This window comes from Maylandia zebra, linkage group LG15, assembly GCF_041146795.1.
Source record: "Maylandia zebra isolate NMK-2024a linkage group LG15, Mzebra_GT3a, whole genome shotgun sequence".
NCBI lineage: Eukaryota > Metazoa > Chordata > Actinopteri > Cichliformes > Cichlidae > Maylandia > Maylandia zebra.
The window spans coordinates 12,684,876-12,710,002 of record NC_135181.1 but is presented as its reverse complement, the minus strand read 5'-3'; the positions used below and the strand labels follow the sequence as shown (position 1 = coordinate 12,710,002).

Here is a 25,127-nt window from a genome sequence, read left to right as displayed (position 1 = left end):
TTCTTGGCTTTTTAGCTAAAATCACCTGTATTGTCTGTTGTTTCCATTTGTGGATGGTTAATAGTGCAGAAGATTGTTTTTCTGTTTTCAGGATTACATGAAAACATTTTGGAACAGATCATTTTTGTATATAATAAATCTTAGGATAGTATTGGTTTTGATGATTTATAAAACAGCTGTGTGCCGTAGCCCTGGTAGTGTGGATCCTTAGTGTGTAAAGAGTAGATACCTCATGTAATATGTGTGAATGAAAATCCATGGACTTTATAAGAGTCCTCCATTTATGGCTATGATCCTAACAAACAAGATTAATACGTTTCTTTCTCCTACCAATCTTCCTGTTTCCTAAAGGAACACGCATGCACAATATATATGCACCAGGATGCAGTGGCGTGTCTAGAAAATTTTTGTTGGGGGGGCCAGGTAGGGGCACAGATTTGGAGAAGGGTGGCAGATGTAATTGGCAGATAATGTTAAAAACAATTCTACCAACCGTTCACCATAATTCAATAACCCTGTAAACCTAATAACCGTAACCTTATTAGAATGAGATTTTAACCACTACGGTGCAAAGTGTTTAGATACTGTGTTGATTAAGTACAAGAGATACAATCAGTCAGTGTTTATTCAGCATTCAAGGACATCAATATTTGCATAGTATTTTTACTGACATGTAGTGCACATGTGTTTTGGGCAAAAACATTTTTGAATATTAAAATACGAACATTTTTAACATACAATTGGCAAATTAGCCAATTCCAATGCAAAACCAATGCCTGTTAAAAAAAAAAAAGAAGATAATCTTCTCACAAACTGGTGTTTGATTTTGAAACAGGAAAAAAGTGGAGAAACAACTGAAAAGACTAACATTTGAATAAAACCTGAAAGCAAGTAAATACTTTATATGCTGCCTTACTTTGGTAATATTGAGAACAACACTGGCTGATGATGAAATGCAGTCAGCTGGCATGGTGACACTGCCAGTATTAACCTGCAGGGCTGGACTGGGACAAAAAATTGGGCATTTTCACTACAGATTGGCCCACCAGGTATTAAAGCCATAAAGCCTTTGAATGAAAACAAATGCTGTTGTGACAGTGATGTACAGTCTTTTTGGTATATGTATGATTTCCATACATTTTACGTCAGATAAAAACTTTCTTCACAAGATTCAGATAATTATTTAATAAAAGCTAGATATTTTAAATGAGAATAAAAAAGAAAAGTATTTCTTTGTGCCCACCTTTCCCTGTTAATGCCCTACCTGCCCCCTGGCAACACTTTGCTAGACCCGCCCCTGCACAGTTACCAGCTGTCAGGTACATAAAAAAAGGATCCTGGTGTTATTTATCTCTCAGAAACAGTTCATAACTTCAACTCATTCCTGTCACCTAAAAGGTAAACCTGTTTCTCCATCACCTGTTCAGCTCTGATGATTCAGTAAGGACATCTCCTGGTTTCATCTTCATGTTTCCCTCTCACCACATATCCAAACCGACATCATGACCAGCAGCTTTACAGCTTTACAGCTGTGGCTCCAGCAAACATTCTAACTAAATAAATTCTAACAACAGCTGATCAAGCTTAAACGTGCTGCTGCTGTTTAGCGCGACATCTGCTGGTTTCCTCTTTCTGGCTCAAAGTGGGTGATAAACAAACAAGAGAGACGATCAGCTGATCATTGATCAGTTTCATGATTGAAGTAGCAACAGGAGAGAGAGGAGAGATAATGAGAGGAGAAGAGGCAGCTGTGCAGCGTAAAGACAGAATAACTCCAGTTTTGTGTCTTTTTCCATCCTAGCTGAAGTCCGGGACAAACTGCGTCTCTTCTCAGCTCAATACCAAACGCGTAATATTTTCTCTGAATGAGGGACCATTCCATTTTTTAAGGAGCTGTTGGCAACTCTACTAACTAACCTTATGAATAAAATAAAGTTCACTATCAGTAACATCATAGCAACCGAACATCTGTATAAACTTGTCATGCTAGCTCACACAGTATGAGGTATTGTAACTGACTGTAAAAAGTCAGCAACATGAAAATAAACTCCACCTAAACTTGGTTTATATCTGACCCAGATAGACTGCAGGTCATAACTTCTTACCTGAAGTTCAGTTCACCTGACACTCGGACTGGTGGCCGCCTCGGGGCTCTCCTCCTGCTTCCCCTTCCCTCATCCACCTGCTGGCCTCTGTGGAAGCCCTGCCATAGCCACCACCAAACAACTGAGTTATTTTTACACATCGACCTGCATCTTATAACTCATAACTCTTATGTTAAGTGGGGGAACTTGCACAATCGGTGGCTAACTAAATACTTTTTTGCCCCACTGTACACTCACTGGCCAAATTTTTGTTAGATACACCTGTTGAGCTGCTCATTAGGTCAAATACCTAATCAGCCTATCACATAGCAGCAGCTCAGTGCATTTAGGCATGTATACATTAATAAGATGACCTGCTGAAGGTCAAAGGGGATTTAAATGACTTTGAACATGCATTGTTGTTTGTGTCGGACAGGCTTGTCTGAGTATTTCAGAAACTGTACAACCATCTAACCGGTTTATAGAAAATGGTCTGAAATGGAGGAAATCTCCTGTGAGCAGCACTTCTCTGGGAAAAAATCACTTGTTGGTGCCAAAGATCAAAAGCGGAATGAGCAGATTACTTACAGCTGTAAGGAAAGCAACATGAACTCAAATACCCACTTACTTCAACCAAGTTATCAAGAAGAGCACCGCTGAAAGCACAATACGTTGAACCTCGAAGCTGATGGCCTAGTGTCACCTGCTGGATAGAGGTGAAAACACAAAGCAAACAATGTCTCTTTCATCTGTTTCACAGCATGCACGGGAACTGGAAACTCGCCGAAGGGAGGCAGAGGAGAGAGAGCGGAGGAAGCAGAGGGAGGTGCAGCTGGAACTGGAAAGACAGCTGAAAGAGGCTGTGATGGTAAAAAAAAAAGTTTTCCACTTGACACCAATTATGTACAGTCTTTTCTCCTTGACTTTGATCTTTGAGAACTCCAGCAAAATGTTGACTGTCATTATAAAATTCACACCTAGTCTTTAATGATTTGGAAAAATGGTTATGACAGTCCAGGAAAAGGTAATTCAGGAATAGGTCAGTTTATACCGCTCTGTTGGTGCATCTGTTTATGTAGCTGTGTGTGTGTGTGTGCATAGATAAAAGACAGCATGCAGGCTGAGATGCAGGTGAAGGAAAAGGAGGCTGAACAACAGAAGAAGAGGATCAGGGAGCTGGAGCTGACACAGCAGCAGCTGGAAGTTTCCCTTAATATGGAGATCCAGGCTCGGCTGGAGGAGGAGAGGGCCAGACTGGAGCTTGAGCGGTAACAATGGATTTCTAACTCTTATTATGGCCCTTTATTATTTTATTTGTGATGGAGATCTGAGATATCCATGAGAAGTATTAACATTTTCAGTTGCTTCTTCCCTTTTTCCCCTCCTTCAGGTTGCTGCAGGCTGAAGATGAAAAGAGGAAACATTTCCAGCTCCTCCAGGAGCAGCAACGTACAATGCAAAACCTCAGCCCCATACAGGAGCTGTCAGATGGCAGTCCCGATGAGGACACCCCCTCAGCCCTAAACTCTGCCTCTCAGGAGCTCCAGGATCTGCAGGCATCTCGCCAAAGAAGTCACCAGCGTCTGGAGGTGAACAAGTTTGTTTTGACTGGCTTTGTGAGCAGCATCTTATTTAGTGCTCTTCTAAAACAACACTGATGAAGATGCCTGCATGATTTTTGTTTCCAGGAGGTCCAGGAGAGGCTGAGGAATGCCAGTCAACAGGTACGGCACTGGAACATCCAGCTGAACCGACTGATGACCCCCATTACTCCTGCAGGTGCGGTATTCACTTTGCCTCTTTGCAGCACAGACTTCTGGAACAGAGTGTTAGTATAGTTAATAACAGTGTAGACCAGGGGTGTCAAACTCAAATACACAGTGGGCCAAAATTCAAAACTGGATCAAAGTCGCGGGCTAACTTTAATATTTATTGAAATATATTTATTGCTCCAGATATAAGAATGAATCTTTTCTTATGGACTCAAACACATTTTGCTGAAAAACTGAATATGGAACAAGCAAAGCTTAATACTAAACAATATATATTAGCTGTATAATACCAGTAGGCCAGCTCTAATAGTAATTTGGTATGGCTTCGCGGGCCAAATGTAATTAGGTTGCGGGCCAAATTTGGCCAGAGTTTGACACCTATGGTGTAGACCATATAATCTGTCAGATAATTGCATTAAAATGCTACAAAAGGCACCTACCCCCAAACATGTCAAGAGATTCATTCAGTGACTTGAATGAAAGAATCTGACTCACCTCAAGTTAATTAAAATTAAAAATAAATCTTATTATGATTTAAACACGGAAATCTTAAAACGAAAAATAACCGCATGCACAGTTGTTACAGGCTGCAAACATGTTTTATACTGCTTTGAAGTCTGGGACAGCATCATAAGAGGCATAACTGATCTCACCATAGTCCCATGAAGACTCAAGATGAGTGTTTTCACAACTGCCATCTTGGTGTTTTGAAATCAGGCATGATGAATGAAGGGAAGAACTGTCTGTTAAGGTTCTCAGTCGTTCAGGTCATCGTAGTCTAAGGAGCTTGGAAAGAAAAGCATCTGGACTTCTTTAAGTTTCTTGAAGAGCATTTCACCTCTCATTCAAGAAGCTTCTTCAGTTCTCTGAAGAAATTCTGAACTGAAGAGGCTTCTCAGATGAGAAGTGAAACATCTTCAAGAAACTTAAAGAAGTCCAGATGCTTTTCTTTCCAAGCTCCTTAGACTGTAGTTAAACTTCACACACTGGACTTGTCAGTCACACATCCTTCGCCAGTAGGCATTCCCAGAATGATCTTTCCCCTTCTGACGCTTCGAATGACCAAATATGTGCAAAATGGACAATTCCACATGCCACCATGTCAGTCTTTTATTAAATATGACATGAAACAAATGACTGAGCCATTAAATTTGTCACAAAGGTGTTCACCTAATTCCAGGCAAATGGAATAGACTTCTATGGGACCATAAGTCTTTTTGCACTTTGACATTTGTTTTACTTTTCAGATCTGTAACCTATAACTTTTATACTGTATGTGTTTTGATCATAGGAGTCTACGGGGACTTACTTACTTTTAGCACGTTTAGCAGTTGATGTTGGCTTCTTTTTTCAGTACTGGAGCTTCCTGCTCATTGAAGACTTTTCTAAAAGGAAATGCTTAATCCAAAATGGCGTTTTAAGGGCTTGGATTAATGTCAATTTCAGCAAATATTCTTTCTTATGTTAAAAGAACATGGATCTCTGTCAGTGATAACTTCTGACTTTATAACTCAAATTTTAAGAGAGAGCTTCACTGCTAAGCTCTCATCTGTGTGGGTGTCACGGTTCGCTTGAGGACTCACACGCAGGACTCAGAGGCACAGTCTGTATTTATTACAGTTCCACCAGGTGTATATACAAACAGTGCAGGGGATAGTGCTATATACAAAGCGGTGACAGGGAAAAGGCTCTGGGGAAATCCAGGTAGGGAAAAGACACTTGCTCCTCTTCTGACTCTCTCTCCAAACACCGCTCGGGGGATGCAGAGTCGGGTCCAGGGGATCTATGTACAGAAGGAAACACACGTTAGAGGTTTTGCACAGGGAAGCAAAAGAGAACTTGCTCAGAGCCGGGCTGCACTGACGCGAGTCACACACAACGATCCAGTGATGAGTAGAAGCCACTCCCTGGCTTAAATGCTGGCTGCACTGATGAGGCCCAGGTGTTTCCTCCTCAGAGGGGCGTGGGCCGAGGGCGTGAACCCACCATGAGTTCCGCCCTGGCGAGAGAGAGAGAGAGAACACTACTAGTCAGCGGCCTGCTGATCCCCTGGCCGTGACAGTGGGGTTCAAATCCCTTATTCAGATTAAGATTTTATGTGACATTACATTGGCAAAAATTAAATTTACTTGAATAATGTGAGTATTGGAGTAAGTACTTGAGTAGTTTTTGAATAACTTTAATTTTGTAATGTGCATATTTTATGAATAATGATGTTTCAATACTTTAATCTACTGAATAAGTAAGAATTAGACTTAATAATCTTTTTACTTTAAAAAGGGAAATTGTGTACAATCTTTTATTCTCCAAAATGCACATAATAAAAATGTTTTGGGGAATGTATATGCTTTTTAAAAACCAATTGCTTCTTACTTGATGCATGCTATAACTTTCAGCAAAACTGAACTAAAATTTGTTAACAAGCTTACCAAATAAGAAATGTTTTGTGAATTTTCTTTGCAGAGCGACTGGAAAGCCGGCTGTTATCAAAGCCCACATGCCCTAAAAAGGAGGACGCGCTGGCCAGTAATGAGTTCATCACTAAGTTTAAGATAAGAGTTGATCAGAATAGAGGCGATGATGAAAGTCTGGAGCATCAGTTGGAGGCTGCCAACCTGTCTGATGAATCGTTCGAGGCCCAGACAGAAGTCAACGGACAAATATGATCACAGACATTTTAAAAACGCGAGTTGAGAGTTAAGGGGGAAAATATTGTAATAAGTATATATTTGAATTGCACACTAAGATATAAAGTGATGGCAGCGAGCACAGTGTTGCAGGATTTAATTAAAAACACATCTGACTAAGACCAACTGAAATTTAGAGTTGTGTATAATAAAGTTTATTCATGATTAATAAAACAAATCTGTAATAATTTTCTTTCTCTTTTGTCCATCTGAATCTCGCTACAGCTTAAATAAAAGAAAAGAATGTGTTTTGAATATATTAAACTATTCTCTCTTTTTCTTTCTTTCTTTTTTTCTTGGTGGGTTTTCTTTTGCAATCAAACGCAACATTATACAATTATATAGTATAGTAAGAAATATCCTTTAACTTAATTTAGTATTTGTTTTTTCATTTTTGTTTTTATTGTTTCCCCTTCAGTTTTGTGCTCATAACATGTTCTAATCTGACATATTATGCAGTAAATTATTTTTGCAATAACTTAACAGGCCATTGTGGGAGCCAACATTCACTTATCAAAGACATATTTGTATATTCTGTGGGCTGCTTTATGGTTGTGTCATTTAGAAACATAAGCCACAACAGACTTCCACTGGAGAGTACTTAAAAATGTATTTTTATGTAAAGATATTTTAATAACTACTATATTAAGGGAGAACCTATTGTTACATGGATTAATTGTACAAACTGTAGAGAAATAAGTTTAAGCGTGCAACTTTTTATTCATTTTTAACTGTATTAATGTTTTTATGTTAATACAGCCGCCTCATATCTGTTTCCTCAGTGTTTTTTAAACCATGTACTCCATCTATGAGTAAGAACATGAATAAATTCCTTTCCAAATTTGTAGTTCTTTTTTCCAACACACAGATGAAGGTATTCTTTTGCACCAAGGCGTTAAAGAAATGCTAAGAAAAAATGAAAATACTACGTTGCAACCTGTGTGTGTGTGTGTGTGTTTATATATCTGTATCTATATAGATATAGATATATATGTGTATTCGTACCCTTTTTTCATCATCTAGTTTCCTGTGCCAGATCTTCTACTGATCCACTGAGGCAGACATGTAAAAAACATGAACTAAAGCATATTTCTGTATATAAACAGGACTTTAAATCTTTATCAACAGCTACTTTAGAGGAAATTCTTCAATAAACTGCAACCAAAGGCTCAACTCAGAGGACAAAACCCAACCTGTTATAAATAGTGTGACACCAAACTTTCTCTTGTGTAAAGTTACAAATAGGAGTAATTATCCACAGAAGCTTTTATACATAATGAAGTTATAATTCGTCCTGTAGAAATTGTACATTTAAGCTATATAGTTCCCTCTGTGATAACTCTGCTATGAATGCCTCTTATTAACTTTTATGCTTTTACAACCCACTATGAGCAAACACTCAGCAACAGTGGGAAGGAAAAACTCCCTTCTTGAAGGAAAAAACCTCTGGTAGAACCTGGAAATCTGTCTAAACTAGTTGGGGGTTAGAGCAACAGATGCAAGTCTTCAGATCATTTGCAGTGTGACTGTCTTTGTGCACACTTTAACCTGATTCAGTTTTCTTATTTGTCAAAATGCACCATGGGTAAAAAAAACAAAACAAAACAAAATAGTAATGAAGGAGAATCCTCAGCAAAGATGAATTAAACAAGTTTTATTTTGATCCAATTTTACTTTAAGTAAAACACATCTTTATTTGATGACTTTAATGTCATCAAATAAAGACAGTTTTGATGGAGCTCCTGACCCAGCCCAAGCTCACTATGAAGACGAGGAAAAACTCCCCAGGGGGCCAGATCGATGGGAAGAAACCTCGGGAAAGCCCATTCAAAGAGAGATCCCCTTTCCTGGGATGGCTGGGGGGGTTACAGGAAGTCCGAAAAAGCTAATTTTTTATTTATTTATTTTTTAAGATTGACCCATTCCTGTCCAACAGAAAAAAGAAAGGAGGTTACCACAATGTATCACACTTATATGATAAGGTGTGAATTGTGTGTTTGTGTGTGCTATCTTAGCCAGGGGTGAAGCTGGAGCTCCTCCAGTGTTGGGCGCTTCTCCGGGGCTATAGTTAAACATGCCTCCAAGAAATTCTGGCATTCTTGAAAGAAAGAAAAGATCAAAAAGATGAAGATGATAGTTCTAGTGATCCAAGGCATCAGTGAATCTGGAAGTGTGAAGTTTTCTTACCTGTGGACAGACGCTTTTTGATGCTCAGTTTCTTTGCGAGGAACCTCTCGGTACTAAAGTGCCGTGCATGAAGCGCTTCATACAACACCACTCCCATTTGCCACACCGTGGTGGGTCCACACCTGTAGCAGCTCCTCCTGTACCACTCGGGAGGGGTGTGAAGAGGAGTGCCTAACAAACAGACACAATTACAATTTCTTCTAAAACAAAAGACACAAATTGCTACATCTGTGAAAAGCAGGAGCAGAATATGTTACCATAGAAGACGCGATACAGAGATCGCTGTTTAACAAAGCAGCTCAGTCCAAAGTCAATGATGCGAACTCGAGGCACATCGGAGCCGGTCTCAATCAGAATGTTTTCTCCCTTGATGTCCCGATGAAAGATGTGTTTATCCTCAAGTTCCTTTACAGCATCAACTAGTTGCTTCAGAATGACCTGGAAAAGATGAAAAACACAATAATGAGTTAATGCTTTTCTGCCTTGATTGAATGCTGTACAGTCTAAGGCTCTCCCAGTCAACCTACCTTGGCCTTGTCCTCTGGTAAGGTTCTTCCATATTCTGCTTTGTATTTTTGCAGGTCCACAGCGGGGACAGGTCTCTCCAGCACCAGGATCAGCTCTTTGCCAAGGTCGAACCACTCCAGCAAGGACACAGGTGCTGATATTCCCACTGACCCTTCTGCTTCACCTGCAAGTTTAACCATAATGGCCACTTCCACCGAGAGCATCTTCCCGCTTTCATCCTGAAATATTACAACAAAGTGGATGATGAGGAACGCCGCATTCAATCCAGTAATGTAAAACTAATTCAAGTGTTGGACGCTTACCGCCACTTTGCAGTAGACTTTATTTTTGGGAATGTGTTTGATGGCAACCTAGAAGACACAGAGCATTGGTGAGCATTTCCTCAGTATGACATAATGAAAGGTGGAAACACAGCAGACGTCTCAGTTTACGATATTATCCATTATCTGCGTTACTGCCTGTCTTACTACCATCATCTGAACACTTACTGGAAAACGATCTTCTATCCGGTAGCCAGAAAACACTGCTCCGCAGCCTCCTTCTCCGAGCTGGTGCTCCTCCACATATCTGGCTTGGAATTCACCTGAACAGACAAAACAGCAAATCTTGTTTTATTACAGCTGTGACACAAATTACTCTCCTCTGTAGCCTAAATGTTCCTTTTGCCCTTCCCCTGAATATAAAACCCAAGCTGCTTGCTACTTACGTTTTTGGTCTGCCACTGATTTTTTGTCCTGGTCCACATTCCTTTTTTTTTTCTTGGGTGACTCTCTGTCGTCTCCCGTGGCCTTTCTTTTGCCATTTTTTGCGCACACCTGTTTGTTGTTCAAGTCTGGAGATGTGGAAAACACCAAAAGCATATCAGCTCACTGGATGATAGACACAAACACTAAACACCAATATCTTAAACCTAGCAACCACACTTAATCTACCCCCTTATTCAACTAATTAGCCTACCTTTACCAGAGTCCAACGAGGAGGATGCTTGCTCCTTGTCACCGCTCATATGGTCAAGAAGTTTAGCCCTCTTTGCTCTCTTTGTTGTGTCCTCTTCATCTTGCACAACCTTGCGCTTCACTCCTTTGACCACATCTGAGCTGGTGGAAGGACCAGCCTGCTCAGCGACCCTCCTCCTTTTCATTGGGGTCTTCTTTTCAGGACTGGCCTTTCTTTTAGCAGTCCTGCTCTTACAATCTATAAACGACAACAACACAGCGGTGAAAAAGAGTCCCCGACATCAAGACTGGAAGCAGTTTGATGGCAAAGAATTTGAAATTGCTTTTGCTTAAATGATCACAAGTTTAATCTTGGGATGAAAAAAATAACTGATCAGTGCGAGTTGATACTAGGTTTACTAAGTCTTAGATCTTGATGGCACTTGTTGGTCTGTTTTTACTGTTGAGTCCAAGAATAAACTTATTACATTATTTTACCAAAAGACCGGTAACCTTTCTTTGATTAGACATCTTGTATTAAAGCTATTTTCAATTAAACATATGATTCAATTGCTCCAAAAATGATTCACACAGTGTCAACATTTCTAGGATTTGGATTTTACCAGGATTTGATTTTATTATTTTACTTACCTTGATCTCCCGAATCTTTCTTATCGGCTGGAGTGGCAATTTTTCTTGTTTCCTTTTTCATTGTAATTTCGGAGACCCTTTAAAATCGAAAATGTAAACCGTAATGAGCTAAGATTGAGTTAATATTCCTTCAAATGTGCACCCTTCAAATGCTTGACTTTTCTAACTGAATTCTGTAAGTGAGCTTTATAAGTAAACTCTGGAAACTACGGCAACACAACATAGAATCTTGCCTTTCAGTGACTTCACTGACTGCCAGTAGTTCAAAGTAGTTTACAGAAAAACACTGGCAGACAAAGCCATAATATTTCTTATAATTCAATCATTTCATATCAATTAAACAGTTTCTTTCATTATCTTTCATCATTTGTATAAAGACCTCATCTATGGATGACAGTATGAAGATTTGTGGTTGACCACACACATTATAATAAACACAGTGTCAGCTACATTGTCATCTGATTTAAAGTATTTATTATGTACCTTTAACTGTCATGGTAGTGAGTCTGTGACCCAGTGTTTTGTGTTTGTTCATTTATATTCATTGATTATTCTTATGTATGTTTTTGGTTCTCTTTATTGTTTTCTTCTTGTGTTATATTCTTAGGCTTTAGGTTTCTGTTACTTTGCCTTGCCCCTGTGTCCCACGTGTCATGTCTAGTCACTCTTGTTTCCATGTTCCCCAATTTCTCCCCAGTCAGTCATGTCTCTGTGTCAACTCTGTGTCTTTGTAAAAGTCTCTTGTTTGCTGTTTTACTTTGATAGTCATGTGTGCTGTGTTAGTGTTTTCATGTCTGTGAAGGTTCTCAGTCATCTAGGTCATCGTAGTCTAAGGAGTTTGGAAAGAAAGCGTCTGGACTTGAAGTTGCTTGAAGATGTTTCACCTTCTCGGATGAAAAGAACTTAAACTTTGCTTGAACATCTTCAAGCAACTTAAAGAAGTCCAGACGTTTTCTTTCTAAGCTCCTTAGACTATGTTAGTGTTTTCAGTTTTCCTTCCCCATGGTCTTGTTGTTTGTGATTTCTCGCAGCTGTGCTCTCATCCTGTGTCTTATTCCCTCATTTATCCCTCTGTGTATTTAAGCCCATTGTTTTCCTCTGTTTGCTGTTGGGTTATCTGTGTATCATCCATGACAATTAAATGAAATAGCAAATGCAACTACAATTTCAATGAGATTCATTCCTGGCATTCTACTGCGGTGGCTGAAAGTAGACACCAAGCATTATCACTGTAACTGATGTAAATATTGGACTTGGAGGGGATTCGTCTGATAGACTGATGCAAACATTACTGTGAGGAAATTTTTGAATCTCCCAATTTTCTTTCTTTCTGAAAGAAAGAAAGTTGGTTACTGTATCACATTTGTATGGCAAGATGTGAATTCAGTATGCGTGTGTGTTTGTGTCAGAGAGGAGTTTATCTGAGCCAGGGGTAAAGCAGGAGGTCCTCCAGCATTGGGCACTTCTCCAGGACTTTGTTAAAACTTGTTTTCAAGACGTCTGAAATGAAAGAAGGACAAGAGATATCGAGATGATAATTCCAGTGATTCAAGCGATCACATTGATTTTCTGCAAAATTTTCGTTTTGAGAGTCATTCGGCTGGGCAGGGGGTATAACACATCTGCAATGCAGCAACATCTGCTCTCTGGGCCTGTGTGAGAGTGTTATCTCAATGGCGGGAATGAGGATGTTGGAATTTGGCATCTCAGGCACCAACTCATCTCTTTCCTTAACCGGGCTCACCAGAGATTGGTTTCAGCCTCTCTCCATGCTTTAAGGAGGTTGAGTTGATAAATCTGACTGGCCCCTCCCCTGTCTGACCCTATCTCTTCATAGTCAACACCAATGTTCTCACCGTGTGACCATGAACGGTCCTTACCACTTGGCAAGTAATTTCGAGCTAGAAGAAGGGAGTAAGACAAGCACTTTATGTCCCTGTGAAAATACAACTACATTTTATCAAATATCACTAAGCAGTCCTTACCTTTAAATACAGCCTGGTTTCTTTCTCTTTCTTTCTATATCTCTGAGTGAAGTTAGCTCTCATTCTTTCTCTTCCTGTGAAATACAGCAAGTAGAGCTTTAGATAGCAACACACTGTAACACAGTTAGTGTTTGTTGAGGTGATAGAAATGCTGCATTTGAAATTACCTGACACAACATTTTACTCCCTTTTATGTTCACTCCTTTTTTTCTGAAGTACCGCAAATTATGGGCACGTGGGGTTGTTCTGGTGTTGTGCTAAAAATAAATAAATCAACACTACAGTACATGGTTTGTTCTTTCATCTCTTTTTATGCGACATCCTCTACTGATTAAAACGCGACTGCCTTTCACTGTTTAGGCTCAAATCTCATTGTTTGAAGGCCTGCAGTGACGTGAAATATTAACTTCCCCCAAAATGCGTTAAACCCAAAGTAACGAGTTTGTTTTGAAAATATACGGAGTGGAAACTACAGATATTTGTAGTTTTGCACGTCTTTCTTCCTCCACCAGAGGCCATAGGCGCTGTCGATCTTGTATGTCCTCCTGCAGCAACATCTCTGCGAAGCTGATGCCTTCTTGCTTGCAGGTTGAAGAATCTTTGGTGCGCCTCCACAATTCTTCTTTAATTCGCCTCTGTGTGAATAGAATAATGATGTTTCTGTTTCTGCCATCAACTTGTTTCCCTAAGCGGTGGACAATATCAACAGCCTCTTCTAAGTTCAAGTCAGGGGCAATCTTCTGAAGCGTTTGCAAAACCTTCACTCTAATGTTTTCGTCTTTGTCTTCCTTCACCCCTTTCAGTTTTAGGCACCACCTCATTCGGTAGCGCTCTTGTTCTCTCACTCTTCTTTTCAAGTCTTCGTTTTCTTTAAGCAGCAGTTCATTCGCATTTGCCAGTTTAACAACTTTCAGTTTGCAATCAGCTATCTCTGCAGCGTTAAACTCTACAGCCTTAGCCAAGCTGGCAACCATAGCTGCACTTTGTCTGTTTTGTTCCTTGATATCCTCCAGTTGTGCTTCAAATTTTTTGTCAAGTCCCATAATGGCTTCAAAAATAGTTTTATTGGAGATATCATCTTCCTTCGCTAAAGATTTTGTTCTTTTCTTTCCTCTGGCGGTTGTTTTCGTCTCCCTGTGAGGTGTCATGCCGAGCAGATGTCAGAATTGAGTTCAAGCAAAGTTGACTCTTTTGGTGATTACAGTTTGTCCGGGCGGGCTGTGTGTCTTATTTCATCTGCAGACACGTCGTTGGATGAGGAACAGCTCATGTTGGCATCAGTGGCAGTCAGGATGGCGGCATCTTCCAGAGGGAAGGTCAGGTCGCTGGTCTCTCTGAGCAGGACGCTGTCCACCAACAAGCCCGGTTCCACGGCTGGAGATTACCCTCCTCCGGCTGAAGCCCCCGCTTTTCCCCCGAACAGCGAGCCAGCCGCGGCGCCTCACCCAAAAGCAGCGGCTGCTCCGTGCTCCTCTTCCCCAGTCAGGGCAGCCAGTTTGTGGGCATGGGCAGAGGACTTTTGAAATACCCCAACATTAAAGAAATGTTCACCATAGCCCAGAAGATCCTGGGTTACGACCTGCTGTCTCTGTGTCTGGAGGGCCCCGAGGACGAGCTGCAGAAAACCCCAAAGTAAGTGCCAGATAAATGTCTGGAAAAGGACAATAACTGCAGGTCCTGCCTTCTTAAATGTGGCCATTTTATCTTTAAAAAAAAAAAAAAAATACTGCTACAGTAATATTAATTTATATTTAAAATGTGCGCACATTATGTATGAAGGTGTGGATGAATGATGCTTGTTGTAAGAAAGCATTTTGAGTGCCCAGTAAAAGAGCATCTTTCAAATGCAAAGTTTCTCATTTCAACTTTAATTACTGCACATGATTAAGGCGATAAGAGTAAATAAGGCTTCCAACAGTGGTTATTTCTTATTATCATATCTTATTTTTATTGGTTTTATCAGTAGATTGTTGTTTCACTCCCACCAAAAACATCACCGTAAATAATCTTCTGATTCTGAATGACCATTTAAAAAAATAAACAAATTGTTCTGAGTTAATTTCAGTTACGGATGTATCAGTGACGTAAATGATATATTGGTCATAATCGGGAGGCTGTTACATTTTTATTTATTTTTTACTTGTTTTGACTTGTCTTTCTGGGGCGATGAACTTTGCAGAAGGTAGAAAGATTTCTTTTTGGGGTTTTTTTGTGCATTTGTTAGCAAGAAGAGGCAGTCGCTTATTAAGCTTAACGCAGGAATGCTTTACAAACATTCAGAGATGGACTTACACACTTGCTTTACTTCTCTCGGGGATAACTTTGTCGGAGATGAAATGCCAGGTTCCTAGCGAAGCTCCAAATGCTATCCAGACCACCGACAGGTCCCGCATGCCACAGCCGCTCTATCACGTGATGCATACTGCTCCGACGTGCTAACGTTCTGAGGTGAGTTACGGCATGTTGCAAGTTTTGCGAGGTGATTTCGTGATATTTAATGGATCGGATTACATTTTTTATTTTTCTCCGATATCCGATCCAGTAATTTAGGTCAGTATCGGACCGATACCGATACGTAATATCGGATCGGTCCATCTCTAATTTATATAATGTCAATACTATCAAATTTATTCTGATTTATGTTTATTTATGTTCTTAGGGCTGCGCTCTTCTGGACAGAGATCTCTGATGTTGTTCCTGGGATCTGCTGGAGCCGCTCACCTAGCTTGGGAGTCACCAAACCGAGTGTTCCAATTACCACTGGGACCACTGTTACCTTAACCCTCCACATCTTCTCGAGCTCTTCTCTGAGCCTTTGGTATTTCTCAAGCTTCTCGTGCTCCTTTTTCCTGATGCTGTGCAGGGTGTACCCTGCCTCTCGCCCTATGACAGCTGGGATAGGCTCCAGCGCCCCCCGCGACCCTGAAAAGGATAAGCGGAAGCAAATGGATGGATGGATGGATGAATTTCAAATAAGCTCAATGTTTGTTTATTGTGCTTTAGTTATTTGTTGGCATTAGTTTATTTGTAAAATGATCCCATGCAATACAATTCTACTGTACTGCATTCTTTTTTGTTATTTTTATTCATCAGTCATCAACAACAAAGTTTGTTTTGTTTGTTTGGGGAATGTATTTTTTCGATCTGTTAGTTTTTGCAAATAAAAAAACTTTTAGTTTTTGTATTTCTATTTCGGATAACAGAGAAGCATATTTTTAACATAACTGCTGTGTACTGTAAACAATCGCTTTCAAGCACATTCACAGATCATTACGTTGTGGTTTATGAGCACTAGTGCTAATCATTTAAACAAGTAAATGGCCTGCATTTGTATAGCGCTTTTCTAGTCCCTAAGGACCCCAAAGCGCTTCACACTACATTCAGTCATTCACACACTGGCGATAGCAAGCTACATTGTAGCCACAGCTGCCCTGGGACGCACTGACAGAGGCGGACACTGGCGCCACCGGGCCCTCTGACCACCACCAGTAGGCAAACATGGGGTTAGTATCTTGCCCAAGGATATTTGGCATGCAGCCAGGAGGCAGCCTGGGATCAAACCACCAACCATCTGATTAGTGGCTGACCTGCTCTGCCACCTGAGCTACAGCCACCCAATAGTAAAATACTTAAAACACATTCAAGTATTCTTGACAGAATTGCAGTGTGCAGAAAAGACACTGAGTAAATACTGTATATTTCCTTCCCATGAGTATTATGTCAGTCAGTTTGATCGTCATCATTTTTACAAATGATAGAAAAATATATACCATAATAATACAATAGCTACAATAAATCACACCGTGTTCTTAAAAATGGTTGTAAAAGAATCAAACATTTATCACTAGTGTCCTTATCCTCACACTTCTATATTTTCCTTCTGCCTTAAAAATATGTTTCTGAATAATCAAAACTAAATGTAAATGAAGATGGTGTAGAAGCTCTAAACTAGCTTCAGTATAGCTTTATATATATTTTTTAAACTGCATGTTAACTACACTTTTTTTTAAATGATAAGTTAAACTGCTGTTGGACAGTTAGACCTGTGAGTAGTATCTATAAAATTTCTGTTATTAAGAATAGCTTGCAGCAACATATAATACTATATGTTGGATAGTTTGGTTTATGTGATCTGTTCGGGCTGATGTGAGTAAATGAGATGTACATATTTCAGTGCTTTCCTCTTTATGCCTTTAATAATGAAGATTAAAAAGGATTTAAAAATGGAGGATTTAGTGTTTAATAGCACATTACAGGGTTTCTTTTATGGGTCTTTTTTTTTTTTGCATGTGAAAGTTTCTAAAAAAGCAGAAGTACTAATGAGGACGTTTTTGTCACTGTCTAAATCACTGTGGTACAGCTGCACTGGCAGAGTCATCCCATGTCTGACAGTAATACACTGCAGAGTCTCCTGTCTCTGCTCGCTTGATAATGAACTGGTAATCAATGTTTGATGAGGACTTAGAGTTGAATCTGTCTGAGGAGAATCCTGTTCCAAAGCTGGGTGAGCTGCTAGAATGATAAAATCTTAGAACATACTGAGGAACCGTTCCAGGAACTTGTTTATACCATCTAACAGAATTCCCATCATCTCTCTCTATGTTACAGTTGAGAACAACTTCTTGACCTGGAGAAACTGTGTGGACAGCAGGTGTTTGGGTCAACACAATCACTGCATCAACATCTGCCAGGAAACACAGAAAAAATAGAAGTTTAAAGTTTAGCTCTAAATATGGACTAAAAAATGGAATAAGAAGATCTTACATGTTAGAGCAGTGATGAGAGTGCAGAAGGTCCACAGCATGTTGTCAGTGTGAGGTGTAAATGATCTTTACTGTTTAGAGATGTGAGTAGGAGAAGAGAGCTGGAGCTTATAAAGAGGAGAGGCAAACTAAAGGAGGAGGAGATTAAAGAAAACTACTTTCACTCATAGATTAAATGATTCATGAGCAGTTTCACATTGTTGTTCATTGTTGTTTCCGATTCATATTCATCATTCATGCTCAAGTCTGTCATAAAATAATATTCTTGAAAAAGTTGTTGTAGCTGTTAGTGTGGCTCTCATTTTGGCCTTCTGTTGCTGTAGCCCATCTGCTTCAAAGTCAGATGTACGGTGCTCCCAAACATGCTCTTCTGCATAGCTTGTTTTGAAACATTGCACCAAAAACTGCTGCTCGCTGGATATTTTCTCATTTGAGTCCTCCATCCCTGTAAACCCTATGGCCGAGTGGTTAAGGCGTTGGACTTAAGCTCTAATGAGCGCATGCTCTCGTGGGTTCAAACCCCACTCCTGGTATAATTTGGAGCCTCATGACTGGTAAACTGAAATGTATGTATGGGAGCAACAATGATCAATAGGAGTTTTTAGGAATTTGCTGTGAGCAATATCCCCCCACCCAGTCACCCCCAAAAAAGCTGGGATGAAAGACAAATGAGAGGTCTGTGCCAAGGTCGCCCCCTCTCAGTCTTACTGTACATGTTATATGTAGAACCGTTGGCTTGTGCAATTAGGGAAAGCCCAGACATAACAGGAATACAGTTACCGGGAGGAGAAACATTAAAAATTTAACAGTATGTAATTATCATATTATGAAAACAATTATAACGCCAAGAAAGTTATAAAAATGAATTGAAGACGCTCCGTCTCAACGACCGCTGATTGGACTGCAGGCGACCACGTGATTTTGAATCTCATTAACCGGCATGCGCTGACCGGCGTTTCAGAAACTAAAGTGTCGTCATATATGTGGCGCCGTTTAAAAACTGAAACATGCCGACCATAGTTATATTGTGATGTTTCGGAGGTAAAACGTCAGTAAAACATCGACCATTTGTTAGAAGGCGACTGTGTTCTTCATTGTAACCATGAGTTAGAGTTGCAGTAAGCAGAATGAGTCGTTTCTGTCGTGCGATATGTGGGTATCGCTTCTCGGCCTTTTGGCTAAGATCAAGTGTAGTATCTGTTCTTATCAGTTACAAGGCGAGAAGCAATGTAGGATGGCGGCAACGTCGGCCAATTTTTCGGAGAGGAATACATGGTCGTATGGAACGAGGAATACCTTGAGATTCGAACTAATGGATAAAGAAAAGGATTTCCATGACAGAATTAATTTCGGACGAAGGATTCTTTATGATGCATTGAAGGTACAACCAGAGGAAATCTACTGCCTCCAGCAAAGCACGGCAAGTAAGCACTATGACGTGACTTTTTGCACGGGAGAGTACGCGGAGGAGGTGAGAAAGAGATGTGGTACAGAAGAAAATGAAGAACTAAAAAAATATATGGTAACCCCGTTATACAGGAACGATTATAGGATTTTAACGGTGCACATGTATAATCCCTGGGTTACAGAAGAGACCATTAAGTACTTCCTGGGGCGGTACGTTACAGTGCTCCCAGGGGTACGAAAAATAAAGGACGGGCTAGGCCTATGGACTGGAAAAAGACAGTTTCGGGTAAAACTCAAAATGGATATGACAACGGAAGATGGATACTGCCACCCGCCCGCAGTGTTTTCCATCGGAGCAGACAGAGGTTTTTTGGTGTATGCAGGACAGCCACAAGCATGCAGAAAATGCGGCAGTACGGGACATAATGCAGACAATTGTGAGCAGGTGAGGTGTAGGAGCTGCGGGAAAAATGGCCATATCACAAGAGACTGCAAAGAGCCTAGAAGGTGTCACTTATGTGGCTCAGATACACATATGGCAAGAGATTGCACTAGGCCCAGATCATATTCGGAAGCAGCTAAAGCAGGGACCGAGGTAGAGCGGTATGAAGAAACGGAAATAGGAACAAATATTGGGGAAAGCGCACAAGAGGCGCCACCAGCAGAAAGGAATCAGACTAATGAGGAAGAAGGCGGGGGGGGAGAGGATGGGGCCGAACAAGGAAAAGAAGAAGGCGATAAGATGGGGGAGAAAAATGGGGAGAAGCAGTGCGAAGAAGGACAAATATGGGAAGTGGCAGCTAAGCCACGAAGAAAGTCGGCCAAAAGGCGTAGGAAAGTGAGCTCGGGAGTCCCTCCAGGAGAGACTAATTTGAAAGAAGGTAAAGGAGAGCGGATGGAAGAGGGAGGGGAGATGGGAGCGTATGTGTTGAGAGGGACGCAGACTGAATGTATGCACACACCAATGAGTGATTTAACGAGTGATGGAGACGTTGAAGAAGAAGAAGTAGAAAGTGAAGAAAAATCGGAAGATTCATTTATAAAAAATTTGCTGGCGCAAGTCAACATGGACTAATAAGGGAGGGGAAAATGGACGACAGAGGTTTTTCTTTTTTTTCTTTTTCGGCTCTAATTTTGTAAAGTTTTCCTTTTTTTCAGGGGAGATGAAGATCAAAAAGACAACTAGGAGATGGTATCTGTTTTTTCTTTTGTTTCTTTGTTATAAAATGATTAAGTGCCCTCTGCTTAGGTGTATAGATACCCCTTTTTTTACTACAAAATGGTGAGGTTCCGAATAATTACGTTAAATGTAAGGGGGTTAAAAAATGCCAGAAAAAGACAAATGGTATATGAATTTCTGTTGTTTTATAATTTTGATGTATGTTTATTACAGGAGGTACATTTGAAGGACGAGAAGGATGTTGTTATTTTTTCGGAGCAGTGGAGGGGGGGTGAATCGGCATGGAGTATAGGAGGAGTATATGGGACAGGGGTGGGAGTGTTGTGTGGAAATAAAAGTATAAAAATAAAAGAAAGTTATACGGTGATACAGGGAAGAGTGATGGTGGTAGATGTAGAAAAAAACGGGGTCCAAAGCCGGATAATAAATGTGTATGCACATGTGGATCCAAAACAAAGAAGAGAACTCCTTTTGTCGATGGACACTTGTTTTATTACAAGGAAAAATATTATAGTGGGAGGGGATTTTAATGTATCTTTAGAAAAAGAAAAATTTTCTCTCCCATTAAAGACATTTATAAGACAATACGGGTTAACGGATGTTATGGGCAGACTTCTGGGGAAAAAAGTAGGGTATACATGGAGGAATACAAGGGGGGTACAGAGTAGGTTGGACTATATTTTGATAGATAAAAAGTGTAAAATTAAAGGGGGAAAAACGATTCCGGTTCTACTCACGGATCACCAGGCGGTAGAGGTGGATTTGGAGATAGAAGGGATGGAATACGGGAAGGGATATTGGAAATTAAATAATGAGGTGTTAAAGGAAAAAGATTATAGGGATAAATTTTTAGAGACCTTCCCTTTATGGGTGAAAGTAAAAGAACTTTATGGAAAAAAAGGGGATTGGTGGGAGGATGTAAAATGCAAGATAAAAAAATTTACGATAGAATATTGTACAGATAGATCTAAACGTAGAAAAGAAGAATTTAATATGTTACAAAAAGAGATAGAACATATTTATGTTATACAAAAGGAGGGGAAGGAAAAAAATGTAGATTTGAAAATTGAAGACTTAAAGGTGAGGCAAGAAGAGTTATTAGAGAGGAAGGCAAGAGCAGAAACATATAAATTAAAACAGAAAGAGTATGAGGAAGATGAAAGGTGTTCCGCATATTTTTTTAAAAAGATGAAAAGTAGGGATAAAAGGGGGGTTATAGAGAAATTGGAAAAGGATGGGAAGGAGATTATAGGGAGGGAAAGCATGTTGGGGGTAGTAAAAGAATATTACGAGGATTTATTTAGAAAAGAAAAAGTAGGGACAGAAAAAAGAGATGTTCTTTTGGGGTCATTAAAGAGGAGATTAGTAGAGGAAGATAGGGAGTTTCTGGAAAGGGAAATAACGATGGAAGAGGCATATAAGGTGGTAAAGGGAATGAAGGTAAATAGGGTACCAGGAATAGATGGATTAACGAAAGAATTTTATGAGGTATTTTGGGGAATGATAGGGTTACATTTGTTGGAGGTCTTTAAAGAAATATTAGAGGGGGAAGAGATGGCGGAGAGTATGAGGACGGGTGTGATTTCGTTATTATTTAAGAAAGGGAATCCTCATTTACTTGATAATTATAGACCTCTCACTATGTTATGTGTAGATTATAAGATTTTAAGTAAGATAATTGCAAATAGATTGGTAGGGGTAATGTCGGATATAGTGGGAAGTGATCAAACGTGTGGGGTGAAGGGGAGACAAATTTCATGGAATATACAATTACATAGAGACATACTTGCATATGTAAAGGATAGAAAAATGGCGGCAATCTGTGTAAGTTTAGACCAACAAAAGGCATTTGATAGGCTAGATTACGAAATTTTGTGGGAGGTAATGACTAAGATGGGTTTGGGAAAACAATTTATAAGGTGGGTGAGGATCCTTTATAAAGAGATATATTCAAAAATCAAATTGAACGGGTTCCTCACGGAAAAAGTTCATCAAGCGAGGGGGTTGAGACAAGGGTGCCCGTTATCGGTGGTACTCTATGTATTATATGTTGAACCATTGGCTTGTGCAATTCGGGAGAATAAAAGAGTGAGGGGGATAATGATGCCGGGGGGGGAATGTTTGAAAATATCTCAATATGCGGATGATACTATACTATATTTAGCGGACGACGACAGTTTAAGAGAAGTTGTGGAAATATTAAAAATATATGAAGAAGTTACAGGATCAAAAATAAATAAGGAAAAGACAAAATATAAGTACTTGGGGACGTGGGAAGGTAGAAGGGAAAATATTTGTGATTATACTTTGTGTGAAGGTCCTATGGACATTCTAGGAATTTCTTTTGGGAATAAGGAGGGCGATGCTATTTGGAACTGGAAGGGGAAGATGGCAGAGGTGGAAAGGAAATTACGACTATGGAAAATGAGGAAGCTTACAATTACTGGGAAGGTGTTAGTGATAAAGAGTGAGGTGGTGCCGAAATTATTGTATCTAGGCTATGTGTTCCCGATGCCACAAGTATTTAGAGCACAAATAATGAGGGGAATATTTAACTTTATATGGGGAGGTTACGAGTACGTAAAGAGAGTACAAATGTATCAGGAGGTTGCCGATGGGGGAAAAGGGGTACCGAACATTCCGTTAAAGTTAGATACGATTTTTTATGCAAATGTGTGTACGCTGTTAAAGAAGCCATATATTCATAAATGTCAGATATTGTTATGGTTCTGGTTAGCTATTCCATACCGGTTTTTAATTGGGTGGGAAAATCAGGGGCCGAAGGCAGAGACAAGACCAGAATACTTTCAGAGGATGGTTAAGTGGGGAAAGAGACATATAGAGTGCAGGGAGGTGGATACAATACAAAATCATAAACTTCTGTATAAAAAACTGGTGAGGAATGCTAACTACAACCAGGGGATAGTGAGTTCGGAAGTTTGGGAATACGCACAGGATAAGAGTTATAAGAATGTTTTGAAAGATTTTAATTGGATGCACCTACATAGGAAATTACCTGTAAGGACTACGATGTATGCACATAATTTGGGGAAGTTAAAAGAATGTCCGAGGGATAATTGCACAGAGGAAGAAACGATTGAACACGTCCTATGGGGGTGCAAATATGCAAATAAGGTATGGGCTGGAATGAAGAGGAGGTATAAGGGACTAGAGGCTTTGACATATGAGGAAATAACTTATCTTAGGCCTAAGGATAAAAAGAAGGAGGAAAATAAAATACGTTGTATGTTGTTATCAATCACAAAACTTAAGATATGGAGGGCAAGACAGGGGTATATAAGGGGGGGGTATGAATGGAAAGAGATGGGAACAATAAAGGATATAGAGAGGGAATTTGAGGGGATATATCGGCATGAATTACAAAGATGGGGAATAGACACGATTAAGGACAGGTGGAAGGATTATTATGAATGATGTAAAAGATGTTTTTGTGAAATATGAAAAGTATTCAATGGAATGTTGAGTAAATGGAAATGTAAGATGGTGTTGTAAGAAATAAAAAAAAAGAAAAAAAAAAAAAATCTGTTCTTATCAGTTTAATATCTGATACGTCCCCTACCCGGGGACCATATATTAAATTGATTTTTGGAGCAGGGAGCTGGAATAGGGGCTTGCTCCGTCCACTCCACGCATCGACCTGGTATTGCAGTATTTCTAGGAACGGTGCACCCCCTGAAGCTGTGAAAAACAAATGTCATTTGACTCAACAGTTTGTGCAAAGAAATTTCTTATACGCTAGATATATGCGTGCGTCTGCATATCTGGACATTGTCTTCGTGTAATCTTCCAAGGTTAGTCAGACTGAAATCTTGCGACTTAATATTTGTGAATGACTTACATTTAACTATTACCAGAATTACTAAATCCTGCCACTTGGACTGACACGTGGCTGGACACACACTTTCTATGGGAAATCAAAAAAATATGTCGTTTTGAACTGCAGTTACACTATTCTGGCTCCAATCCTGCAGTTACCTCTGTTGTCCACTAGAGACCAATAGAAGTCTTTAAAAACCGGAGGCTGCCATCTACAAGGACTCATGTTGATTATAGGTTTAACTCTTCTCTTTCTCTACATACTGCAGCTTTCTGTCCTCTGTGGCTGTAAATTACATCGTTTGAAAAAAAATAAACCACACAATCTTTTCTTGGCTTTTTAGCTAAAAAAAAAAAAAAATCTGTTCTTATCAGTTTAATATCTGATACGTCCCCTACCCGGGGACCATATATTAAATTGATTTTTGGAGCAGGGAGATGGAATAGGGGCTTGCTCCGTCCACTCCACGCATCGACCTGGTATTGCAGTATTTCTAGGAACGGTGCACCCCCTGAAGCTGTGAAAAACAAATGTCATTTGACTCAACAGTTTGTGCAAAGAATTTTCTTATACGCTAGATATATGTGTGCGTCTGCATATCTGGACATTGTCTTCGTGTAATCTTCCAAGGTTAGTCAGACTGAAATGTTGCGACTTAATATTTGTGAATGACTTACATTTAACTATTACCAGAATTACTAAATCCTGCCACTTGGACTGACACGTGGCTGGACACACACTTTCTATGGGAAATCAAAAAAATATGTCGTTTTGAACTGCAGTTACACTATTCTGGCTCCAATCCTGCAGTTACCTCTGTTGTCCACTAGAGACCAATAGAAGTCTTTAAAAACCGGAGGCTGCCATCAGAATCAGAATCAGAATCAGAATCAGAATACTTTATTGATCCCTGGGGGAAATTATTTTTTGTTACAGTGCTCCATTTTAAACCAACATTAAGACAAGACAGACAATACGCTAACTAAGAATAGTACAATATATACATATATATACATACATACATACATAAGTCACTTATAAATAAATATTTGGAAAAGAAACGTGTAGTTGTAGCAGCAAACAGTGTGTTAAGTGGATGCGTTGTACAGG

At 39.8% G+C, this 25,127-nt stretch overlaps 1 protein-coding gene, 2 non-coding genes and 1 pseudogene across 3 annotated transcripts; 3 read left to right on the top strand and 1 right to left on the bottom strand.

The window, feature by feature from the left end:
- Positions 1–8,182: 8,182 nt before the first annotated feature.
- On the bottom strand, positions 8,183–11,136 carry LOC112436028 (serine/threonine-protein kinase pim-1-like). The gene is made up of 9 exons (XM_076873918.1): positions 10,845–11,136; positions 10,216–10,452; positions 9,965–10,090; positions 9,747–9,841; positions 9,561–9,608; positions 9,258–9,476; positions 8,988–9,168; positions 8,731–8,901; positions 8,183–8,641 (listed from the first exon to the last, which is right to left on the bottom strand). The coding sequence occupies exons 1-9, from the start codon at positions 10,903–10,905 to the stop codon at positions 8,550–8,552; spliced, it is 1,230 nt and encodes a 409-aa protein (XP_076730033.1). The 5' UTR covers positions 10,906–11,136; the 3' UTR covers positions 8,183–8,549.
- Positions 11,137–18,750: 7,614 nt separating this feature from the next.
- Positions 18,751–18,866, top strand: LOC112436073 (U2 spliceosomal RNA; annotated as a pseudogene).
- A 4,814-nt stretch (positions 18,867–23,680) lies between these two features.
- Positions 23,681–23,874, top strand: LOC143412837 (U2 spliceosomal RNA). Its single transcript, XR_013093370.1, has one exon. It is a non-coding gene; the product is annotated as a U2 spliceosomal RNA (small nuclear RNA).
- A 466-nt stretch (positions 23,875–24,340) lies between these two features.
- On the top strand, positions 24,341–24,530 carry LOC143412823 (U2 spliceosomal RNA). Its single transcript, XR_013093355.1, has one exon. It is a non-coding gene; the product is annotated as a U2 spliceosomal RNA (small nuclear RNA).
- The last annotated feature ends 597 nt before the right edge of the window (positions 24,531–25,127 follow it).